Genomic DNA, 22,486 nt, shown 5'->3' with positions numbered 1-22,486 from the left:
CCTGACTTTTCTGTAAACCAATTTGTTAGTGAGCAGTATTTTTAGTAATGCTAGAACTACAGACAAATTTTAACAGTCTAGTTTAGGTTTACAAGTACACCTTTATCACATAAATTAATTCTTCAAGGAATGTTTTTATAGACTAGCATATAAGTTTTAATTTTATTATTATCTAAATCTTTGAAATATCTTTTTAAGTGATAAACATGTAAGTATGTAAAAAACATTCTGAGTTATTTTTAAGGAAATAATTATGAACTATTAACTTATTTTTGTAGAAGAATACCTGCAGTTGACTTTTGATAAGTCAATATTTAAGATTTCTGCAATTTTGCACCCGAGTACCTACTTAAATAAAATACTTCTTGGCAGTGAACAAGGAAGCCTGCAATTGTGGAATATAAAATCCAAGTGAGTACTTTTTAGAAAATAACATAAGTAGTCCTTATTTTACTTTAATCTGCTACCTCCTACTGCATACTTAAAGAATTCAGTTCTTTCTGCTTTAATATATTTATTTAAAAGGCATTCAATAAATATGACTGGTTCTAGAATTGTTGTTCCTGCATGATACTCATGAAAGTTGACATATAACCCTGGCATATAGCTAGAAGGAAAAAAAATGCACACACCCGCAGACCCGGTATCTAAAGAATAGACATAAACCAAAACCAGACTAGTTGCCATTAAGTTAATTTTGACCCCTGGTATCAGGGTAAAACTGTTGTATAGAGTGGCTGGTTTTTCAAAAGTAGAGCACCAAGGTTTTCTTCCCAAGCAACTCTGAGTGGATTTAAACCTTCAACCTTTTGGTTAGCAGTTAAATGTGTTGACTTTGCACCATGCAAACTTTCTAGTGGTAGAGAAGGTTCTAGTAGAGTACTGAATCTTCAGAACATAATATGAATGTAACTGAACAGCTTCTAGTTTTTGTTGGTATGAAAAGGAAGGGAAAGACAGAACAAATCAGTGTTAATGCGGTACTAGCATTTAGAAATGGTTGTTATGGGGAAAGTACATTTATCATCAACTGCAAATGTAATGATTGAATGAAAATACCTGTATTTGAAAATTTTCTAGACAAAAATAATGGAGACTCAGATGTCACTAAAGAAAGCAAAGCAAACAAAAATTAACCATCTATATTGTCCTATCTTAAGCTTTATATAAGGAATTGGATTCCCAACCCCAGGGCAAGTGGTTCAAATCCAGAGATGGATTGGGAGAAAGATGTTCAGTCTCCTCCAGTCCTGTTTATAGCCTCTGAAAACCCACTGGAGAGTCGGCTATCAATCAGTCGATTTCTGACTCAAGAGCAATGAGGAAAAAGCTCTTATATGCTGGAAAGAGGAAATAAAATTCTCAACAGAGTTTCAAATTTATCAGTGTTTGGATTAAACTAAGCAAATATCATTCCCTGCTCTTTGTTAGGCTCAAGGGTAATAAAATCTGAGATACCATATTACCTCTGACCTTAAGATTATCTGTTTAGGATCTTTACGTGCTTACGTTCTTTATTGTATACTCAACGTGCTTTGGGTCATGAGTGTGCTACAGCTATGCCTATTTTTAGAATTTAATAAATAAGTTGATGTTTAATATCTTTGCTCAGTGGGTTTATAATTTAACATTTATGATTTCAGTCTGAAATTTATAATACTATCATTGCTATTTGAAGTACTTTGTAGTGAGAAAGATTTGCTAAAATTCTTAATTATTTTAAAAAAAATGTCATCTATTCCATGAAGCTCTGGTGGCATGGTGGTTAAGAAGCTGCACTGCTAACCCAAAGGCATGCAGTTTGAATCCACCAGCTGCTCCATGGGAAAAAGATGAGTAACCTCCTCCTGTACAGTTTACTACCTCTGCAAACTCGCTGGAGGATCAGTTACAAGTTTGTTCTGACTTGATGGTCTATAACAACAAACACATAACATGAAATACTTTTCATGTGTATTTTTATAGTTGGTGTGTATCATGGAGTCAGAACCAACTCATAGCTGACCCTCCTGCTGCAAGGGAGGAGATTGGTCATCCTGCTCCCTTGGAGCAGCTGGTGGACTCGGACCAGCTTCGGATTGTAGCACAGTTTGTTGCCATTTGGTCACCAGAGCAATACATAACATGCATGTGTGTGTATCCCACTGTTCTTTCCCCTTTCCCTTTCCAGTGCAGCATAGGATAGTTGTAAACAGCTTGGGATCTGGAATTGGCCTGTTATGTAGGCTTAGCCTAATTATTCCATTCCTCTGCCTCAGTTCTTTGGTCTGGAAAATGATGTTACTAATGTTTATTTTGAGAGATTGTTTTGAATATTAAACTAGTACATATACTTAAAATAACTGCTTGGCAGAGACAAAGTACTTAATATTACCTGCTGTTATTTACTTTATAATATATAGTTGATTTTATTTTCCTCTAGGAAAAAAAACTAATAGATTTCTATATTTTTTTTGTAGTAAACTTCTATATACATTTCCAGGATGGAACGTTGGAGTGACAGCTCTTCAGCAGGTTTGTGTTTTTCAGTTATGTTAAAGAAGATATAAAGTTAGCCATAGAGTCTTCTAGTTTTAGGAGTGTAAAAAAAAAAGAGTGAGGTTGTTGTGGAGTTAAGCCTGTTTGACCTCCTTTATCTCCACAAGGAGCAACAATCTACAACATCCTCAGCACAGATTCCTATATATATATATCTCCTCACACCCTTGCACCTTCTTCTCTCACTGGGCTCCCACTTTTGCAAAAAAAGTCAACACGGAACTCACAGAACCATATTCATAATTAAGGACTTTAATAGAGAGATTAATAGGTTGCAGTTCTAGCTGGAAACAGGACAGAATTCTTCAGTCAGCTCAGTTGCGCTCACAGACCCTTCGACCTTCATCCTCTTGGCTTTGGATCAGTATTATGGAGCTCTGTTTTGTTATGTACCATCGAGTCAATCATAGCTGATCCTCCAGTGGGTTTTCACCAACAGTAAATGCACAGGAGAAGATTGCCCATATTTCTCCCACAGAGCAACTGGTGGATTCGAGCCACGTGCCTTCACTTTGGCAACCCAGCTCCTGCCTCTTATGGCATCTCTCCAGCCCTTCAGTAACATTGAGCAAAGGGGTCTGGCTCTGGCTCTGAGTTATTCTGTTTCATAGCAATTTCTTTGGTTCTGTACTGCAACTGTTGGTGTTTTCTTGTCCCAGCCCTGATCTCTTTGTAAGTCTAAAATATACGCTGTTTTCTTCTACTCTTTTCTTGCTTATAGTGTAATTCCCACTTTCTACTTCTATACCTGATTAAGTGTAACTGGATAGGAAAAATAATGTCCAGTCCCTTCATTAATTGTCTCCACACCATATTTGTGTGCTCCCACCCGGTCATGTCGCTAGAATAAAGAGCAGTTTCAGGAAACCTGTTTTAAACTATAATCTTCTAACACAGAGTTAACCTTTCAAACCTAAAGACAAAAATATGTAACTTTATCTTTTTAACTGATAGTCTGAAGAAAAAGTATTTTGGAAACATAATTGAAAACAAATAATGTTTTTCCTAATGTGGACACTTTTGTCCTTGGAATTCAGCTCTAGACCTATGATTGTTATGGAAGTTATTTTTACTAGTTTATTTTGCAATCCTGTAGCCCAGTGCCTTGTACACAGTGGAGGTGAATTACTCAGTGAAACAAGGGAAGGCATTGTTGTTGATGTTGTTCTTGTTACTGTTAGGTGCCATCAAGGCATATGATTCATAGTGACCTTATGAAGAGCCAACCTAAAACCTGCTCTATCCTGTGCCCTCATCTCTGAGACACTTGTTCATTGCTGAAGTCACAGTGTCATTCTATCTCATTATTATTCTTCCTCCCCTTTGCTGACTCTCCATCTTTCTAAGGATGATGTCCCTTTTCCTCACCTAGCTGCATGTTTAAAGTATGAACAATGAAGCTTCACCCTTCTTGCTTCCAAGGAGTACTCTGACCACACCTTTTACAAGACATGTCTGTTTATTCTTTTGACGGTTTATGGGATAGTCAGTACTTTTCTCCAGTATCACAGTTCAAAGGCATCAATAATTTTTCTGTCGTTCTTACTCATTGTCCAGCTCTCTGATATGTAGCAGGTGATTGAGAAGACCATGGCCTGAATCAGGCACACCTTGGTCTTCAAATTGACATTATTGCTCTTCAATAAGCAGACTTGCCCAATACAGTATGTCTCCTAATTTTCTGACTGCTGTTACCAAGGGTGTTGATTATTGGTTGATCCAAGCAAAATGGAATCCTTGACAACTTCAGTCTTTTCTCCATCTATCATAATGTTAACTGTTGGGACTTACAAATTGGAATTTGTTAGGATGTTGAGATGATGGCTTGAAATAATCATATCAGAATCTTAGTTTGATTCAGCATTAATCTCTTTCAGGAAAGCTGCTTTCTGGTTTAAATCTGTAAAAGCTATTAAAATAATCATAGGCCTTCAGGAAATTGGATTTCTGATTATCTTGCTTCTAACTGCCAGTTTAAATGCCTACAATGTCTTTTCTCAACTATCATCAACTATCCTTGATCTGCCTTGGTTATGTAGCAGTATTACAAAAATACTACAAAGAGATGATTCTAATAAGCAGACATTTCACAGTTTAGGAATTGAGAAACCTAAATTAATGGTGACATAGTCTCAGAGAAGACTTTTTGTCTTCTGCTTCTAGGAAGTTCTTAGCACACGAATCTAGGTCCAGAAGACTCTGCTAGCTCTCTATTCCTCTTTCTTAGTAGTACTGAGGACTTTCTCTGCTCACTTCTATCTCCTTTTATTTCTTGTACAATAGAAGGTATTGCAGGCCACGACACAAGGAAGCTCCTTTTCTGTCCTGTCAGGGGAGGGACCTGTGCAAAGGTATTGCATCTCACCCAAATCTCCTTAGATCAAGCAAGACTGATCATTTCCAACTGCATCATGGGCTGATTACATCATTACAAAACTGCTATATAACATCATTATATTAAAGACACCGAGAACCATAGCTGAGCTAGATTGACACATGTTCTTAGACAATGCAGATCAGGCTTTCTTATTTCATTTACCTAGAAGACCTCAAAGATGTCAGATGATTATATCCTTTGAGTGCAAAGAGCATACTTGTTTCAATATTCTAGTTTTCTATACAGGATTGTCTTTAAAGACATATGAGTAAGTATAGCCTTAAACATAGAGAAACTCATTAAGAGACATATCTATTGTTGTTGATTTCCATCAAGTCGAGCACAACTCATAGCAACTCTGTGGAAAAAAAAGGCTTGAAGCCTTTGTATAACTATCAACATTTATCAAAGTTCAAAGAGTTTTCAGAGGCATAGTACCACTATAAAAATGAAGAATAAAAAATTATTAGAGATAAAAGAGACTAATTAATTTGTAAGCTCTTTGCATGTTAGAATTTTTTTAGTTTTGGTTTTCTCTTAGATGAAGTTACCTATTTGCAGTTGGCCTTTTTGTTTGTTTTCTAGGAATTGTTCCCCTTTTTTGTGTCCACCCAAAGATCTGCAGTGAATTATCACCTTCTTTCTCTATTGTGTCAGCTATGTTTTAAGAATTAGAGAGGGTAGTGGGTGGCATATCAGCAACTGGGAGATGCCTTGTGAAAGATGTTCCTTACTGTGTGCTAAATAACAAAGTTTGCCAGAATTCTAATATTTATTGTTCTTTGCCACATTTAGGAAAGCATTTTATTGTTTCATTTGCTAACATACATAAATTGCATACCTCATCAGGATTATTAAAGCTGTTTTTAATTTAAAAGAATAATAAGTTTAATAATTTAATTTTCAGGCACCAGCTGTAGATGTTGTTGCAGTGGGTCTTATGTCGGGTCAGGTTATCATTCACAATATTAAGTTTAATGAAACATTAATGAAGTTCCGTCAAGACTGGGGACCTATTACTTCAATTTCATTTCGTACAGGTAACGTATTTATTAATGAAAAATAAAGAACATTTAGAATTCATTACTTAAAAGACATAGACATTTTATTAAGAGATGCTTGCTTTCTTCTAACTTAATCTAACAAATACTAAGGTAGCAGAAGCTAAAATAATACAGCTAAAGTACAAGTGTCTATGATGGATGTGATCTTTTAGTCTTTTCTTATTTTCACTTTATGGATTAAAATAATAGAAGAATTTTTAAACATTGTTTGAGAATGTTTTTAGGGTCAACATGAGTCTGTGTCAACTTTGTGGTAACAGCTGTTTCAGTATTTTTCTTAATGTATTTTATTATAATAACAGATGGACATCCAGTAATGGCAGCTGGCAGCCCATGTGGCCATATTGGACTCTGGGATCTGGAAGACAAAAAACTGATCAATCAAATGAGAAATGCACATTCTACAGCAATTGCCGGGCTGACGTTTCTCCATAGAGAGCCACTTCTTGTCACAAATGGCGCTGACAATGCTCTCAGGGTATTATGATTATTGTTGTTACTACTTTTGACCTACCCTTTAGGTTATTACAAGCCTACTGGAATGTATCAGCTTTGAACCTAGAGGATAAAAATGAGTATCAGAAAGGATATTGGTTTAAATGAAACAAAAAGCATAGTAGATGACAAAGAGAGGAGAAAAGGGTGACAACTTTATCACCACCACCAATGCTCCAACCTTTAGTTCTCTTTGTTTACGCATTCGACACTACAGAGAATCTTACCTTTTTATTTCTTGGCAGATATGGATATTTGATGGTCCTGTAGGTGAAGGCCGACTGTTAAGATTCAGAATGGGACACAGTGCTCCTCTTACCAAAATCAGATACTATGGACAAAACGGACAACAAATTCTCAGTGCAAGTGAGTTTCTCTTTTGTCCAATTTACTCCAATCAGTATTTGTTGTGAACTGGATGTTCCAGATTTCATTAGTTTGGTACTTACACCATACCTTCTGATATCTCTTTGAATGACTCCAAAACTGGAGTAAAACTGAGGCAGTTCTTTTTGACAGTATCTGAAAACACTAGATGCTTTACCTTCCACTTGGTGTTTCACTCTTGACTGGCTCTCAATCAGAATGAGCAGATGCTGAAAATGGGATAATTGCATCTCTTCCACTTTTCTGTTGAGCATTTTAGTTCATCATTTTATTCTCTCTTTTTAAATAATCCATTCTATGTTGTTATGTACCGTTGAATTGGAACCAAGTCACTGCTGACCCTTCATTGGGTTTTCAGAGGCTATAAGTTACAGAGGAAGAGATTGGCCATCAGAGGTGGTAAATCTCACAAGAGGAAATTGCTGGTAGATTTGAACCTTTGAGGTTGCAGCACAGCTTCTTATCACTAGGTCACCAGAGTTCCTGTTCCATTTTATACTCTGATATTCTCATAAAGTAGATTCTGGCTGTTCCTAGTGTTTCAGGCTGTAACTTAAAGCATTTTACGTAATCTGTTGTAAGTTTTAATTATTCAGATAATCACTGTGTTGATGAGGCTTGATATGGAATTTCTATATCAACAGGTCAAGATGGAACTCTTCAGTCATTTTCCACAGTACATGAAAAATTTAATAAAAGCTTGGGACATGGTAAGTCAGTTATAAGAAAGAAAAACAAAACTATCACTAAAACAATTTTCAAAATTCTTTGAAAAAACTAAGGATGCTTTTGCCACTAAATTTCTGGTTATAATGTGGTTAAAATAAAAACCAGGTGTAGAAAAGTTAATAGTGGGATTCCTAAGATAAGAATTGTTATTGTACTAGTTGATGTATACTGTTATAAAGTTATTGAATATAGTTAGACAGCTTTGAATGGGGAAAGCTTCCTGTTACTGTCCAAAGGCACTGATGTTGACAACCTATGGTATGTAGAATTTTGAAGATGGAAGTTAGAATATCACAGTAACCACTGTCTAATTTGTTTTTAATTGCACATCATTCCTTTATTATACTGTTCTGAGGAAAAACTGAGTATAGTTATATTCAAACTGGGTACTGCCCCCAGTGGCGGGGTCCTACTGTCCAGTTTTTATTTTGCTATAAGAGCTCACTATACTTGCTTTGCTTTCACATGATTTTCAACTTTACAAAGATTTTATTTACCAAACAAAAATGTTTTCAAGTTTTATTGAATTTTTTTTTCTGAGGATGAAACAATAAAGAAATGTATTAGAAAGTTACATCCCCAAAGGGATGGTCCTCCCTCCTTGAAATGAAGTCTGGAGAGAGGCCTATAATTATTCTTATTGCCTGTTCATGCTCTTAGTCTTCCAGATGAATTTTAAGATTTTCTTTTTTCCCTTTAATTAAAATCCAAAATAATTTCCCATGAGTAAGATCTTAGTATCTTTAAGAATCTTATTTGGATATGTGATACACCATCATTTGTGGTCTTAGGTACCTCTGAAATTTTTTCGTTTTCTTCATGTTAGTCTTACTTAATCCTAATTAAGATTATTCAGTGGCATAAAAGGTAAAGTTGTTACTGTTATTATGTGCCTTTGAATTGGAACCAACGCGTAGCTGACCCTTCAGTGGGATTTCAAACACCATAAATTACATAAAAGATTGTCCATTCTTTCTTTTGAGGAACTACTGCTGTGTTTCAATGCCTGCCTTTTGAGTTGGCAGCGTTAACTACTTACTCATTAGGCCTTCAGAGCTCTCTATAGATACAGACTTGCTGTTATTAATATCTTACTTGTTTCATTTGGGTTTGGACCTGTTATTGCTACAGTGTTATTGTTGTGTACCCTTAAGTAGGAACTGACCCTAGCTGACCCTCTGGTGCATTTTTATTGGCAGTTAATTGCCCATCCTTCTGCAGAACAGCTGGTAGATTCAAACATGTGCCTTCAGGATTGCAGTGCAGCTTCTTTCTATAATAATTTTTTTTTTAAGTTTGGCTCCAATGATGCTATTACCACCAATAATAATGATTTAGTTGATTCTTTTCTGTGACATGACTATATATCAGCCATATATCATTTGTAAAGATGACATTATTTCCTCCTTTTCTAAATTACTTAGGTTGTTATATGCTGGTGGTTAGAACTGACTCATAGCTCACCTTCCCTTGAGTTTTCAGAGATTGTAAGTTGCACAGAAGGAGATTATCCATCTTTCTTCTTTGGAGCAAGCAGCTAGGGGATTCGAACCACCTGCCTTTTGGTTGGCATCATAATTCCTTACTACTTGGCCATTAGAACTCTAAATTATTCATTCTTCATCTCTTCTAATTGTATAGGCCACATTTTATAAATTATAATAGTGGTAATAAAATCTTTATTTTACTCCTTACTAAGATATATCTTGACCTTTGTGGTTTATGCAACAATGAGTAGCTTTTCTTTTATATGTATTTTTTTTATTAAGGATTTCTCCTCTTCTTCAACTCCTAGGATTAATAAACAAGAAGAGAGTCAAACGGAAAGGACTTCAAAATACTATGTCAGTGAGACTTCCTCCCATAACCAAGTTTGCAGCGGGTAAATAAATTCCCTCCATTTGGAGAAGTTCTGCTTTGTCCTTTATTTCCTAACATATATTGCTTCATATCCTCTAATCCCTAAGTGAACCCTAAACATATGCTAATCTTCTATGAATACTGAGAATAAATTTGTTATAATGTAAATTTGTTATGCAGTAGTTTCAGGCTTTGCTCTTAAAAAAGCCAATTGTAAACAATCTTTGATTTTATAGCTTTTGTTTTATTCTGTCATGATAAATATATTAAAGTCAATGATATAAAAAAGGTTGGAAGTGGGAGAAGGCAAAGCATGATAGCACAGTGGTCTGAATAATTAACCATTATCCAGAAAGGAAGCAATTTTATGGAAAATGTGCAAAGGTAATTGGATTGCTAACTGAAAATTATCATAGGAAGTACATATTTCAGGCACTATTTCTATTTCAGGGTTACTGTAACAACCTTATCCTTGATATTTCTTTTACTTTCATTGCCCTTCAGTCTCTATACTGTCTTAGAACCTGAAAAAAATCTTTTTAAATGCTCACCTGAACATGCCATTCATTTGCTTAAAATCTTTCAATGGCTTCTTGCTGCTTTGGGGGTAAAGTATCCACTTCTTGACACAATTTTCAAGGCCCTTTGTAATGTAGTCCCAGTTATCTTACCCTCTTTCCATTCCTAAAGAAGAAAATACTTTCACTGAATTCTGTGCTCTCATTTTGTTCAGGTAATCTTGAGCATTTAGATTAATTTCTATTCTTTGTACTTCTTCTTCCAAAGAGTTATTTAATACATGCTTAAAGTCTTTAAACTCTTCCAAAATGGTCTTTTGAAGCACTTTCATATTTTTTGTAGTATTTTCTGATTAGTATCTTCGATTAGAAGCTTATTGATGTCAGGGATGACATCATCATCTCTCTAGTGCCTTATTAAAATAAGTATAAAATGTTTGTTAAATATTTGGTTAATGAATGAATAAGCAATGAAAAGCCAGTTGATTTGAGATTCTAATTACATTTTAGAGGAAGCTCGAGAAAATGATTGGGATGGTATCATTGCTTGCCATCAAGGGAAGCTGTCTTGCTCAACCTGGAACTATCAGAGATCTACAATTGGTGCTTACTTTCTGAAGCCAAAAGAGTTGAAGACAGATGCTGTAACTGCAACTGTAAGTGATCTTGTTTGTAAGCACCTTGAGCACTGTCTTACTCTTTTTTACTTCTTGTTCACTGTCTTGTTCTTGTTAATTCTTGTATTTTTCAAGTTACTAATACTAGAGAGAACATAGTTCACTATTTTGAAATTGTATTCAGATTTTTACCTTCCAAAGAGAATTATTTTAGGTTGAAGGTAAGCTTGCGTAACTATAGTTAATATCTTAGTTTTCTAATTATCATACTAATATTCAGAAAACCTTTTGAATATGATTCAATATTCATCAAGGTACTTTTTAACCTGAATTATATAGAGTATGATTTTAATAAATCATAAAAGTTTTGTTCTCCCTTCCATAGTCCCCTATTCTTTTCTTGACTGCCATGGTGTCAGTGCTGACTCATGGTTGCTGAGTTTCCAAGGCTGTACACCTCTGTGGGAGATTTCCTGGGGAGCAGCTGGTAGATTGAAACCACTGGCCTTTAATTAGCAGCTTGATATGAAACACTATGCCACCAATGCGTGGGTGCAGAAGTTCTTTAAAGCCTTTAGCTCTTTATTTTCCTTCTTGTTACAAGTAATTTTTTACATTAGGAAAACTCTTGATTGAGTTCTGTCTGAGCCCGTTTTCAATGGAATTTTTATAAGCTTTCTCTTTTTTTCTTTTAAATTCTTTTTTGTGCATATACCGTCAGATCAGATCTGACTGGTATAGGAGGAAATTGTCCCTTGTCCAGCAAAGCATCTGGTGGATTCAAATTCAATGGGATTTTTAAATTCCTTTTGTTTACTGATAAATTCTTTTGTAATTTATTTTTATTCTTGTCCCTATATGTCAGTCTTTTTTTTATAGATTGAGGCTAACCTAAATATTTTTTAGTCATTGTGTTACATATTTCCATGCTAACTAAGTCTACTAAAATATTGTGACCTTTTGAGCTTTTTCATTAGCTGTTTTATTTAATAATGTTTTCCACTTTTTATCACTAGCAGAAGCATTTATAAAAATAGGATAAAGAGAAATTGGACAGAGAAATGCTTATAACTTTTGTGAATATATTAAAAATTTAAGGCCAGCAAATATATAAATCACAGTTGCGTTATCTTGGGTCCATTTTTTAGATAATAATTTCTGTATACTTCTTAGGGAGATAGAATCAAACAGATTTTCCTTTCATAGCCAAGTAAGTTTACATTACATGTTTAAGAAAATTAATGAATCCACTCATGCATTAACTAGTACTTAGAAGATACCATAAAGTACAGTAAAAATGTTCACTATTTTTTTCTGTCATAATGCAGATTTTAATTTTTTTTTTTTAAATGGCTCTCTGTTCACACCCACCCACCCCTTATTTTCTTACAGGCAGTTGATATAACTTCTTGTGGCAATTTTGCAGTCATCGGTCTGTCATCAGGAACTATAGATGTATATAATATGCAATCTGGTATTCATCGAGGAAGTTTTGGCAAGGAACGAGGTATTATAAGTACCATATTTACATATAGGTAGTCCCTGAATTGTGATGTATTCGAGTTACCACAAACCACACTTATGATATACTATATTTAGTGTTGTCATAAGTCATTTGCTTATAACATTTCCAGATGCTCACTTGCAGATGTCTATAGATAAGTTTTATATGATAACAAGAAACAATAATGATGACAGAGAGTTATTCTGCTTATATAGAACTTGCCTACAGAGTCCTCAGAATAGCATCTCTTCATAATTTGGGGACTACTTGTACTCATCGATAAGACAATCACACATATGTCAGAGGAAAGTGATTATTGTGCAAATTACATTTTTTGGTATCCTTACTGTTAGCTGAAGATCTTAGCTTTTTTGCAGTCTTGTTCATGGCACCTACATGATGAATTTTCTACTACTGACCTGAGCTTATGGTAGTTAAAAGTCATCCCTTTACCTCAAAAATCCAGAGTAATTACAAGAATTTAGAATATTAAATAAGTAATAAAAATTGAGATGTGTGGATTAAGAAATTATTGCACTTCATGTCACATATCTGCTGATTTTTTTCTTCTTCTTTTAACATGCACTGTAAAGCTCATAAAGGCTCTATTAGAGGTGTTGCCGTGGATGGATTAAACCAGTTAACAATAACAGCTGGTAGTGAAGGACTACTCAAATTCTGGAACTTTAAAAGCAAAAATTTAATCCATTCGATGAGTCTCATTTCATCTCCAAATATGATGCTGCTACATAGGGACAGGTAAAAACTTTCTTATAATAATGATGTATTTTTTCCTACATGTTAAGAGATAAAAGTTCATCATTTAAGTAAACAACATAAGTTGCCAAGTGGGAAAAAACCCTAAACTTTTAGTAAAGAATAATATTTGTGTAATTTCCCCAAAAGTACAGTTAATAAAATTAAACTTTTTAAGATTGAGTTCAGTATTTTGTTGTTGTTGTTGATTTAACTTATGCTTTTCTCTTATGATAGTGGCCTTTTGGGACTTGCTTTGGATGACTTCTCCATCAGTGTTCTGGACATAGAAACTAGGAAAGTTGTCAGAGAATTTTCTGGACACCAAGGCCAAATAAATGACATGGTAAAACAAGCTTCAACAAAACAATTAATTTATCATTTTATTTTGGTTTAAGATATTCTAATAATTATGCCTTGTATTCTTTAATTGTTTTAGATTTATCACCTATAATGTCTAAATTAGATTATTCGGAGGCTAACTGTAAAAGATTTGGAAGTAGGAGTGGCATCCACTTCCTAAACAACATGCCTCTGGAAACTGAACTTTGATAAGTGTTGATAGTTGTAGAGGAGCTTTAGACCTTTTGGTCATAAGGTCGCTATGAGTCGTGCTTGACTTGAAGGCAATCAACAACAATTGTGAAAGAAAGGATTTTTTAAATTAAAATTTAGAGTTCTGTGTTTGTTTTTCTTGATGAGTTGATATATTAATAATATGAATTCCTTTCAACTCTAGTGAAGGTCAAAATATGCTTTAGAGGGTAAATAATCCATTGATACATAAGTATATGATTTTTTTTATTTCATGTTAAAATATACTGGGGGAACATATTTCTCTTTTTCTGTGTATCTAAAAAAAGGTATTAATAAGGAAGTTGTTCACCTAAAATATTTGTACTTGATTTATTCTAGTTTGATGTTATTTCTTGAGTTTATCTTAACTAAAAAAATTCAAATAATAAAGATACATTTTAGCTTATCTTGAGATGTTTCTAGGATATATAAGAATACTAGGATATATGTTCTAAATTTTTTTTAAAAGAATATGTTCACTTGAAATGAAAACAAAATTAAAAATAAATTTTACCAGTTGAGAACTGTATCAAATACCTGTTGTCATTTAGCTGATAATCTTGATTTATTTGAAAGAAAGAAAAAAATAAGGTCCTAACTACTAAATGACAAACTGAATAGTTAGTTACATTTTGCTATCAATCCTCAAACCAAACAGAAAAAAATTTGTGTACCATTTTCCTTAAAAATGGAAGGGAAGAAAATGTGTTATTCTGCAGGTTGGAGATTCCCATCAACAAAATTTGTTGTGAAAGCATCTATAGTAATGTGGGTGGGAGTGAGATAATTGTGAGTAGTATTTACTAAAATCTCTGTCAGTGTCAGTTTATTCTTTGTGTGTCTACATTCTGTCCTAATCAATGATACATTATTCCTGGTAATTTTAATCTACATTTTTAACATGATCTTATCAGTCATTTCCCCCCATCTCTTACTATGTTATCCTTCTATAAAATGAGCCTTTGATATCTTGAGATTAACATTTTCACAATCATCACAACAGCCTAATTACAATATTGTGATTGCTACTGTGGATAATCATAATCCCAATGATGTATAAAGACTTGAATAGTCTCTTACCATTATAAATTTTAAAAATTTGGTGCTTCTTTTAAATTTATTTTGTTTAAACCTCTTAACTTATGTGCTGTAGGCAAAACAAGCTATTGTTTTGGTCCATTTTTATAAAGATGCAAAGGATGTAACTTCTTTAAATGATTTGACTAATTATTTAAATTTTAAAAATTTTCTCATTGTGATTTTTAAAAAATTATATCTGAGAAGTAAAATGTCATTAAGAAAGAAAATTTTAGTTGATACTACAAATAAGAGAATATCTTATTTAACAACCTTAATATTGTAAGAACGTTTATATTCTCTGTCTTCAAAACATGCTAATTCTAAAAAACCAGTATCATATATAGACTCTTTTCAAAAGGATGTAACTTTTGTTGTTTGCAAAATTATAGTTAAAATTAATCTAACAAAATGCTTCTGATTAAATATTCATTAGAAAAAATAATCACAAATTGTTTCCATTGAATGTGAAATTTTTGTTTTTTTAATAATTTACAGACTTTCAGTCCTGATGGTCGTTGGTTAATAAGTGCTTCAATGGATTGTTCGGTTAAAACTTGGGATCTTCCATCTGGATGGTGAGTCTGTTTTTTAAATTCTTAACCTTGCAGATTTCTCAGTGTCTTTTTATTTGTAACCAATGAATTGTGTGTCTGTAAGTAAAAAATTATTCATTTTGTTGAGAATTATGCAACAGAACATACAGAAAACAAGTCATGGATTTCAACATACACAGTTCAATGACATTATTTACATTTTTTGAGTAGTACAACCATTTTCAATCTCCTTTTCTGAGTTTGTCCCCCACTAACATAAACTTACTGCCCCTGTAAGGTTTCTTTCTAATGTTTGATGTTTGGTTTGATCTTACATAGAAAAAGAAGACCCTCCACAATATTGATCTGATACACAGTGTTTATAGCAGTGTGTTTGACTATATCAAAAGGTGAGGAAGGCGCAGGGTAGGACAGGATAGGACACTTCCATTGTTCACAGAGTCACTGAGTCTGTTGACTAAACAGGCCTTACAAAAACAATTGTTAGTTGTTAATTGTTAATTGTTGCAGACATTTTTTACAATTTTTTTTTTTTTAAATTTTTAAATTTTGTGTTGGAGGGTGTGTGTGTGTGTGTGTGTGTGTACAGTCAAATCGAATCTGATTGGTACACGGATGAGATTGTCCCTCCTTCTCCAGCAGAGCATCTGGTGGATTTGAACCGCTCACCTTTGGAGTTGTAGTATAACTTCCTGCCACTAGGCCACTAGAGCTCACCAATTTTTTACCATTAAAGTTTAAAGATTATGTGCTTTTAAAATGTGAATGTATTTGGAAGTTTTCTAGCAGGACTGTTTTATCCTTGGAATGTTTCTAGTGACATAAAACATGTAATACTAGGAAAAAAGCACCATAACACTATGGAAAAATACAATCTCTTGTGCTTTTTGTTCTTGTAAAACTGAAAGATTAGAATGAGTTGCCTAAACCTTAAGAAAACTCATTTGGCCTTTTTGATATTCTGTAGTAGAGGTTAGTCTTCAAAACTATAAACAAAATGTTTTTAAAAGTTTATACTGAATCTAGTTAGAAAGTCAAACACTCTTATTTTCTAGTTTGTACATTTTTACTTCAATTCAGAGTTCTTGAAAGAGAATGTCTTAATATTGTGAAAAATGTATTTCTTAGCTAAAATCTAGCAGTTTTCAGAAATTTGTTTTATAGGTTATATTAGTAATTAAGACCTTGAATACATTTTGTAATTTTGCAAATTATATGTATATATGTTTTGTTGTTAAAGATTTATGTAGGAATGAATACATTTCTAAGATATATAATACAGAATTGCATAGATTGAGTCTCAAAGGAGGAAGTTTGGCATTAATCAAAGCATCTAATTTAACACACCATGAAGAATACATGAGAAAAATTACAAAGATGATGACACTTCTTTCACCCTCTAAAAAACATTCCTAAATTAAACTCTGCCCAAGTCATTTCCTCTTTCTCAGGAATGGGATAAGCTCATACCTGAAAGCAGTTTGACCTTTAGAATGGAAAAACCCTAATGTCTTCATGCCCTTCAAGTTTAATAAAGGAATGGGCACACCTATCTACAAAAATCTAGTATATGCAAAGCAAAAGAATATTGCTAGTAAGTAACATTTTAACAAGGGTGATGCCACAGGGTTAGGAAGCTCTGATGCTTCTTTTTTGTTCTGCTTTTCATGGGCACATCATTTTACCTTTCTAAGCTTATATTTTCTAATTGTAAAATAGAACTAAAACCAGTAATACCTACACAACTATTAGATAGCTCTAGTAACTAGGAACCTTTTTCCAGAAACATACCTCTTTATATAGGGTAAAAGCAAAAAAGTAATTGGTTGCCCTTGTTCTCCTCTAGCATCAGAACATTCACCCTTAAGTTGGTACTTCCTTATTTTTAAGGCTATGATGGTCTCTTGCTTTTTAGACTTTGGTTTCCCCACTCCCCCTTATAAATGAGCATTCTTTGAACTGCTTTATAGTAGGAAAGTTATACAAATAAAATTGCAATAATATCCTTTTAATTTCCATTCCTAGTGGTTTTCCCTTTCCTCAGGAGGGATCTGTGAGTGTTCCACAGTGTGAAGTATGCCCACTACATTTTTTCCTCTTAAATAGTAAATTATCTTTGGAACAAAAAAATTAGGATCTGAAAGTAGCATTTGAGGCCACCAGATTTTGATTCAGCATTTGTCATTTTGCTGAGTTTCTTATTTCAGTAAAAAGTTAAAATTTAAATCTCTTGGTTTTCACCTCTAGTGTATTACTTTTAGGTTAACAGTGAAGCAAACTGAGTGGTTTTGAATTCCAAAAACAAGAAATAAGCCAGAAAGGGATTGTTAAAAGAAAACTTAATTAACCATTGGAGCAAAAGTATATTTTATTAAAGAAAACCCTTTTGTGTTTCGTTAGGACTAAAGGAATGAGTAAGAAAACTTGCCAAGTAATACCAAAGAACTGTTGTTGCTGAGTTATACCAAAACTAACCTTAGTAAATGTTAACGCCTACGAGGCACTTTATTTGCTTGTATTTTTCATCTTCATTTATAATAGCTGTGTAGATATTATTACTACTTTCAGTTCCATTTTGTTGTTAGACGGCTGTTTTGTACTGCTGAGTTAGAATTAACTCATCGCTGACCCTCAGAGACAATAAATCATACAGGAGGAGATTGCCTGACTTTCTTATGCAGAACAACTGGTAGATTCAAACCAAGTGCCTTCAGATTGGCAGTGTAGCTACTTAACCAGTAGGCCACCAGAGCTTAGAGGCTTAGAAGTGAAGTGATTTGCCTATGAATGGCAAAACAAAAATTAAGTATCAGAGAAAGAAGTAAGCTTTCCAACGCTTGTTCAAATTGTCTTTTATGTCCTAAAAATGGATTTATTTTCTTAATGTAGATAGTGAGAATCTATGCTAGTGGTGAGAACTTGTAGGGTATAGAAACTTCACAGGCTTTTATGGATGTCCCTATGAACATATAAGCAACTCTATCCTTAGAATATTTGAAGCATGAATTTAAAATGGAAAGTATTTGGCTCTCAGTCAGGTGGGCCTAGAGTTACTCTTGAAGAGGTGCCCAAGATCTCTTGAAGAAAGCCCAAGACCAGTTCCAATTCATGTTAGTCAGTGGTGATGGGGTGAAACATCATCTGACTAGTGAATTCAAGAAGTATGTAGCCACTAACCTTGAGTGTGGAGGTCCATCCCCTCATGTTACACACCAACAGAGGACTGATTAAATTCAACATGTGGGATATAGGTGGCCAGGAGAAATTTGGGGCAGTGAGGGATGGTAATTATCTCTAAGCCTAGTGTGCCATTATAATGTATGATGTAACATCAAGTGTTACCTACAGGAACATCCCCATTTTTTTCTGCCAAAAGAAGACTCTTCAGTACCATGGTATTTCTACCAAAAGTAACTACCACCTTGAAAAGCCTTTCCTTTGGCTTTTAGAAAACTAACTGGAGATCTAATTTGGAATTTATTGCCATACCTGCTCTTGCCCAACCACAAGTTGTCATGGACCAACTTTGACAGAACAATATGAACATGATATAGAGGTTGCACAGACAACTGCTTTCCTAGGCATGGATGACAACCTGTGAGAGAATGAAACTAGGGCCGAGTGTCAGAGGTCTAGTTTTGTAGGCCACTATCCTGTGATGGCAGTGGTGCCACGTGTTTACCACTATATTACCCAGCTCAGCAAAAACATGTGCTAATTTTTGGGGCGCTGAAGGAGATGAATGGGCTTGTGAGTGAGTGTTACAGTTGAAAAAACTAATTTTTTTGGACCTGCATATTTAGCTGTTTTGGAAGACAGTTGTTTCCTTCTTGAGTTTCACATATAAGAGTGCTACAGTCACTTCACAATATAAACATGGTGAAATCATGTTTGTTCCTGTCATTCCCATTCTTTTTCTTTTATAACCAGAATAAAATTGTATTTCACTAAAAAATTATTAGAGAAATTACACAGGTACTTGAGACTAAAATAACTTCAAAGTTTTGGGATTTTTCCTCTATTTAAAAGTTGTGTATTATTTCAACATATAGTAGTATATTGTGCAAACATAAGTAACTCTTGGGCTTTTTTCTTTTCCCCTCTTTTGCATAATCAATATGTAGCCTTTGGAAATTCCTAGTGCCTTCTTTTTGAAACAGTTGCATCATTTATATAATATGTTAAATATTTTAGAAATGAACATACACGTTCCCTAGCCTGAAAAGTGAAACTATGAGTAAAACGACTGGGTGTGTGGCATATTTGGAGTTGTGCCTATCTAAAACAAATCACATGTGTGCTAGACTGTTACTTGTTGATTTTTTTTAAAAAGTACTGAATTTTTTTTTACCTGTTTGTAGGAGATGCATGAGCAGAATAGAACTTTTTATTACCCTTGAATTTATCTGTCATTGTTCTATACCATGTTTTTGTTTTGCTGTAGATTTTTCTTTCTTTGGGGTTCAAGTTGAACTCTTCTGGAGTAGGAAAAGCATTAAATAGTCTTATTAGAATTTAACATTTTGTTCTAACTTTTCCCAGAGTCCTATTTACTGAGAAGGATTATGTCAGAATAAATAGAATAGAATATTGGTTTTGCTTATTTTTTCCCCCACTTACGCAAAAACTTCCCTTTGTCTTACTCTAAAAGATTCCTGTAGAAGCTATTGCATCGGTTTGAAGATAAGAGCATCCTGACACTACTTGGATATGTTCAAAATAGTACAAAGACATGCCTGAAGATCCAATCATATGGTTGAGATTTTGTTAGTCTTCTTCCAGAAAGAACAGTTTTCATTTTGGCAGGACTTTTCATTTTGTTGGATTAGCAGTAGACTGTTTCAGGTCTAGGAATAAGCTCGCACAGTGTACTTTATGAACTAATGTGACAGTGTAAAAATCTGCTGTGTCAATGGAATACATCTTCCTCAATTTGATGTCTTTGCATAATAGAAGACCAGCTTACCCACACACAACAGCTGTGGAAATAAAGTTACATAATGTAGTTGACTAAAAAATTATAGGATCAAGTAAAATAAGTTTGCTCAAGTAAGCTCAAGCTATAAATTTTCATCTTAATGAATAGATTTTGAACATTTTTATGAGTTCTGCCCCTTAAATATTTCAACTTTTGATGGACAAATACTGGTCATAACAAAGAAGAAATGGTTAAGATCTGCCTTAAGTTTAATTTTCATCAGCAGATGGAGGTAAAGATATCTTCTGCTCTGGGTTGTTGAGATTAAATAAGTAACTTTAAAAAATTTAATGCTGTCCAGTAGGTATTGAAATGAGTATTTTCTTTCCCCTAAGGGAAGCCATGTTTTGTGTTTTGAGCTGAAAGGAGACTGTTTACACCCTTCTCTCTACACCCTCAATAACCGAACATTACCTTATTTTTGCATATAATACTTGAGAAGCTGTACAATGTAGGGGAAAAGTGCTCAATGTATATATTATTTGTGAAAACCTAAAGTAAGCAGTCTCTGTCCTAATCACACTTTGATGTGTTTTTTTTTTATAAGGATATTTATTATAGCACTATTTTTAGTAGCTAAAAAAATTGGAAACAACTTAAAAGTCCATCATTAGAGAACAGGCTAAATCAGTTATGGAACATTCATATTATGAAGTAGTTAGTATATGGCCATTAAAATGAGCAAAAATTTCTATAAACTGACACAAGGTCTATAAGATGTATTAGATGTGTTTTGATTCCAGTGCTCCTAATTCTAGACCTTTCTTCTCTTACATTATTTAATGTTTACATTGTTCGTAGCTCACTTAGCAAACTGAAGTAGGTATTTTCCTAAAGAGCATACCACTTAATGACACTGCTACTGAAGTGTCTTCATTTGCATTTGAGCTATCCATAGTGATGTTGCTGTTGTTGTTATGTGCACTCATGGCAACCCTATGTAAAACAGCCCTAAACTCTGCACTGTCTCCGACACACCCATCCCGATTATCCCAGTCACTGAATCAATCTACCTCATAGAGGGCCTTCCCCTGTTTGTTTTCCTAGCAATCTAAGGTACCCTCCATACTCTTCTCCAGCACCACAGCTCAAAGGCATCAATTCTCCTTCTATCCTCCTTGGTCATTGTCCACCTGTCTGATGCATGACAAGTGTAGTCCTTGTATTTTCAGTGTGAACCTTCCCTGCATATGTAAATGCTACCAAACAGTTAGTGGAACATTTGGTTTCGGTAGTGGCTTTACTAGTTTACAGGGTTAATGGGGAACCCTCCTGGTGCAATGTTTAAATACTTGGTTAAGTACTTGGAACACCCTGCTTTTCCACAAAAGAAAGATGTAGCAGTCCGCTTCCATAAAGATGGCAACTTTGAAACTCCCTGGGGCAGTTCTGTTCTGTCCTAGAGAGCTGGTGTGAGTCAGGAACAGTCTGATGGCAGCAGGTTTGGGGTTTTTGGATATTGTTATGAGTGCAGGCAACTTAGGTGAAAATTTTACTTGGTTGCTTCCATCTTGACCAAGTTTTAAAATAACGTTGGGCCTCAGTTTTATTACCTCACAGGATTTGGAGGATTAAATTAGTAAAAAATGCCCAGGATACTTCTAGTACAGAGCACTTGGGGGGAAAAAATGGTAGCTGCTATCGTTTTTATTTGGAATTATTTATTTGATGTAAATATTGAATTTTGGTCATTTTGCTTTCATCTCCACCACAGATAGCTTACTAGAATAAACAGTTGGTAAAAGCAATTGTGATTTTGGATCAATGACAAGTTATTCCCACTCTTAGCCAGTCTCAGGAGTCTTCAGGCAGGCTCTGGATATGTATTGAACTTTTCTGCTATTTAGGCCTAACCTGCTTCCATCATCCTAGTGCAGATCTGTATTTGCTTGTTAGTTAATTAGTACCATAATTGCACTATATTTTTTGCTCAAACTTTCTACTGGTGAATATTCTTAGAAAAGTAAAAGAAAAAACCCACAGTCTGCACAAATGCTGGCGATGATTTTTCTATTGATTGATAGATAAAAACATGCTAGAATGCTTGTGTTAAAGACCCTGTTTGCAACTTTCTCTTTAGGTTTAATGCACTACCCTGCTCAAACTATACTCCTCACTTTGAAAAAATTTTTGTTTTATTGTTACTTTTTTTGCATTAAAAGATTTTTTTTGTTTCATATACATTATATTTCACACATTCCTTTATTCACCTTGTGTTTCATAAAATTATTCCCAAACATTGTATCTTAAAAATTAATCACCATTAATCTATGCCCACTATTATCCTGTCAGTTTTCAAATCCTACTGGAGTTTTCCTAATTCCTTCATCCTGTCCCTCCAAACTCGGTGACTTGTGGCTTCTCTCTTTCCCCACGTGCAGGCCCCCTCCCACTGGACATTTGTACACATCTTACCAGCACACTCCTCACTTACATGTGTCTCCCTGGCCTTG

The 22,486-nt window shown here is 34.3% G+C and overlaps 1 protein-coding gene across 1 annotated transcript in view; it reads left to right on the top strand.

Annotated features, from left to right (window-relative positions):
* Positions 1-22,486, top strand: part of WDR36 (WD repeat domain 36) — a 54,029-nt gene that overhangs the window by 16,543 nt on the left and 15,000 nt on the right. Inside the window, exons 5-16 of the mRNA XM_006886704.1 lie at positions 279-411; positions 2,460-2,514; positions 5,823-5,955; positions 6,282-6,457; positions 6,720-6,840; positions 7,506-7,571; positions 9,386-9,472; positions 10,479-10,624; positions 11,978-12,092; positions 12,683-12,848; positions 13,083-13,191; positions 14,997-15,076. Of these exons, the coding sequence (XP_006886766.1) occupies positions 279-411; positions 2,460-2,514; positions 5,823-5,955; positions 6,282-6,457; positions 6,720-6,840; positions 7,506-7,571; positions 9,386-9,472; positions 10,479-10,624; positions 11,978-12,092; positions 12,683-12,848; positions 13,083-13,191; positions 14,997-15,076 (1,387 nt within the window). The remainder of the gene's footprint in view (positions 1-278; positions 412-2,459; positions 2,515-5,822; positions 5,956-6,281; positions 6,458-6,719; positions 6,841-7,505; positions 7,572-9,385; positions 9,473-10,478; positions 10,625-11,977; positions 12,093-12,682; positions 12,849-13,082; positions 13,192-14,996; positions 15,077-22,486) is intronic.

This window comes from Elephantulus edwardii, unplaced genomic scaffold (assembly GCF_000299155.1).
Source record: "Elephantulus edwardii isolate Elephantulus edwardi_28Jun2011 unplaced genomic scaffold, EleEdw1.0 scaffold00050, whole genome shotgun sequence".
NCBI classification, from domain to species: domain Eukaryota; kingdom Metazoa; phylum Chordata; class Mammalia; order Macroscelidea; family Macroscelididae; genus Elephantulus; species Elephantulus edwardii.
Note: the sequence above shows the minus strand (reverse complement) of the source record. Positions and strands in the feature narration are given on the sequence as shown.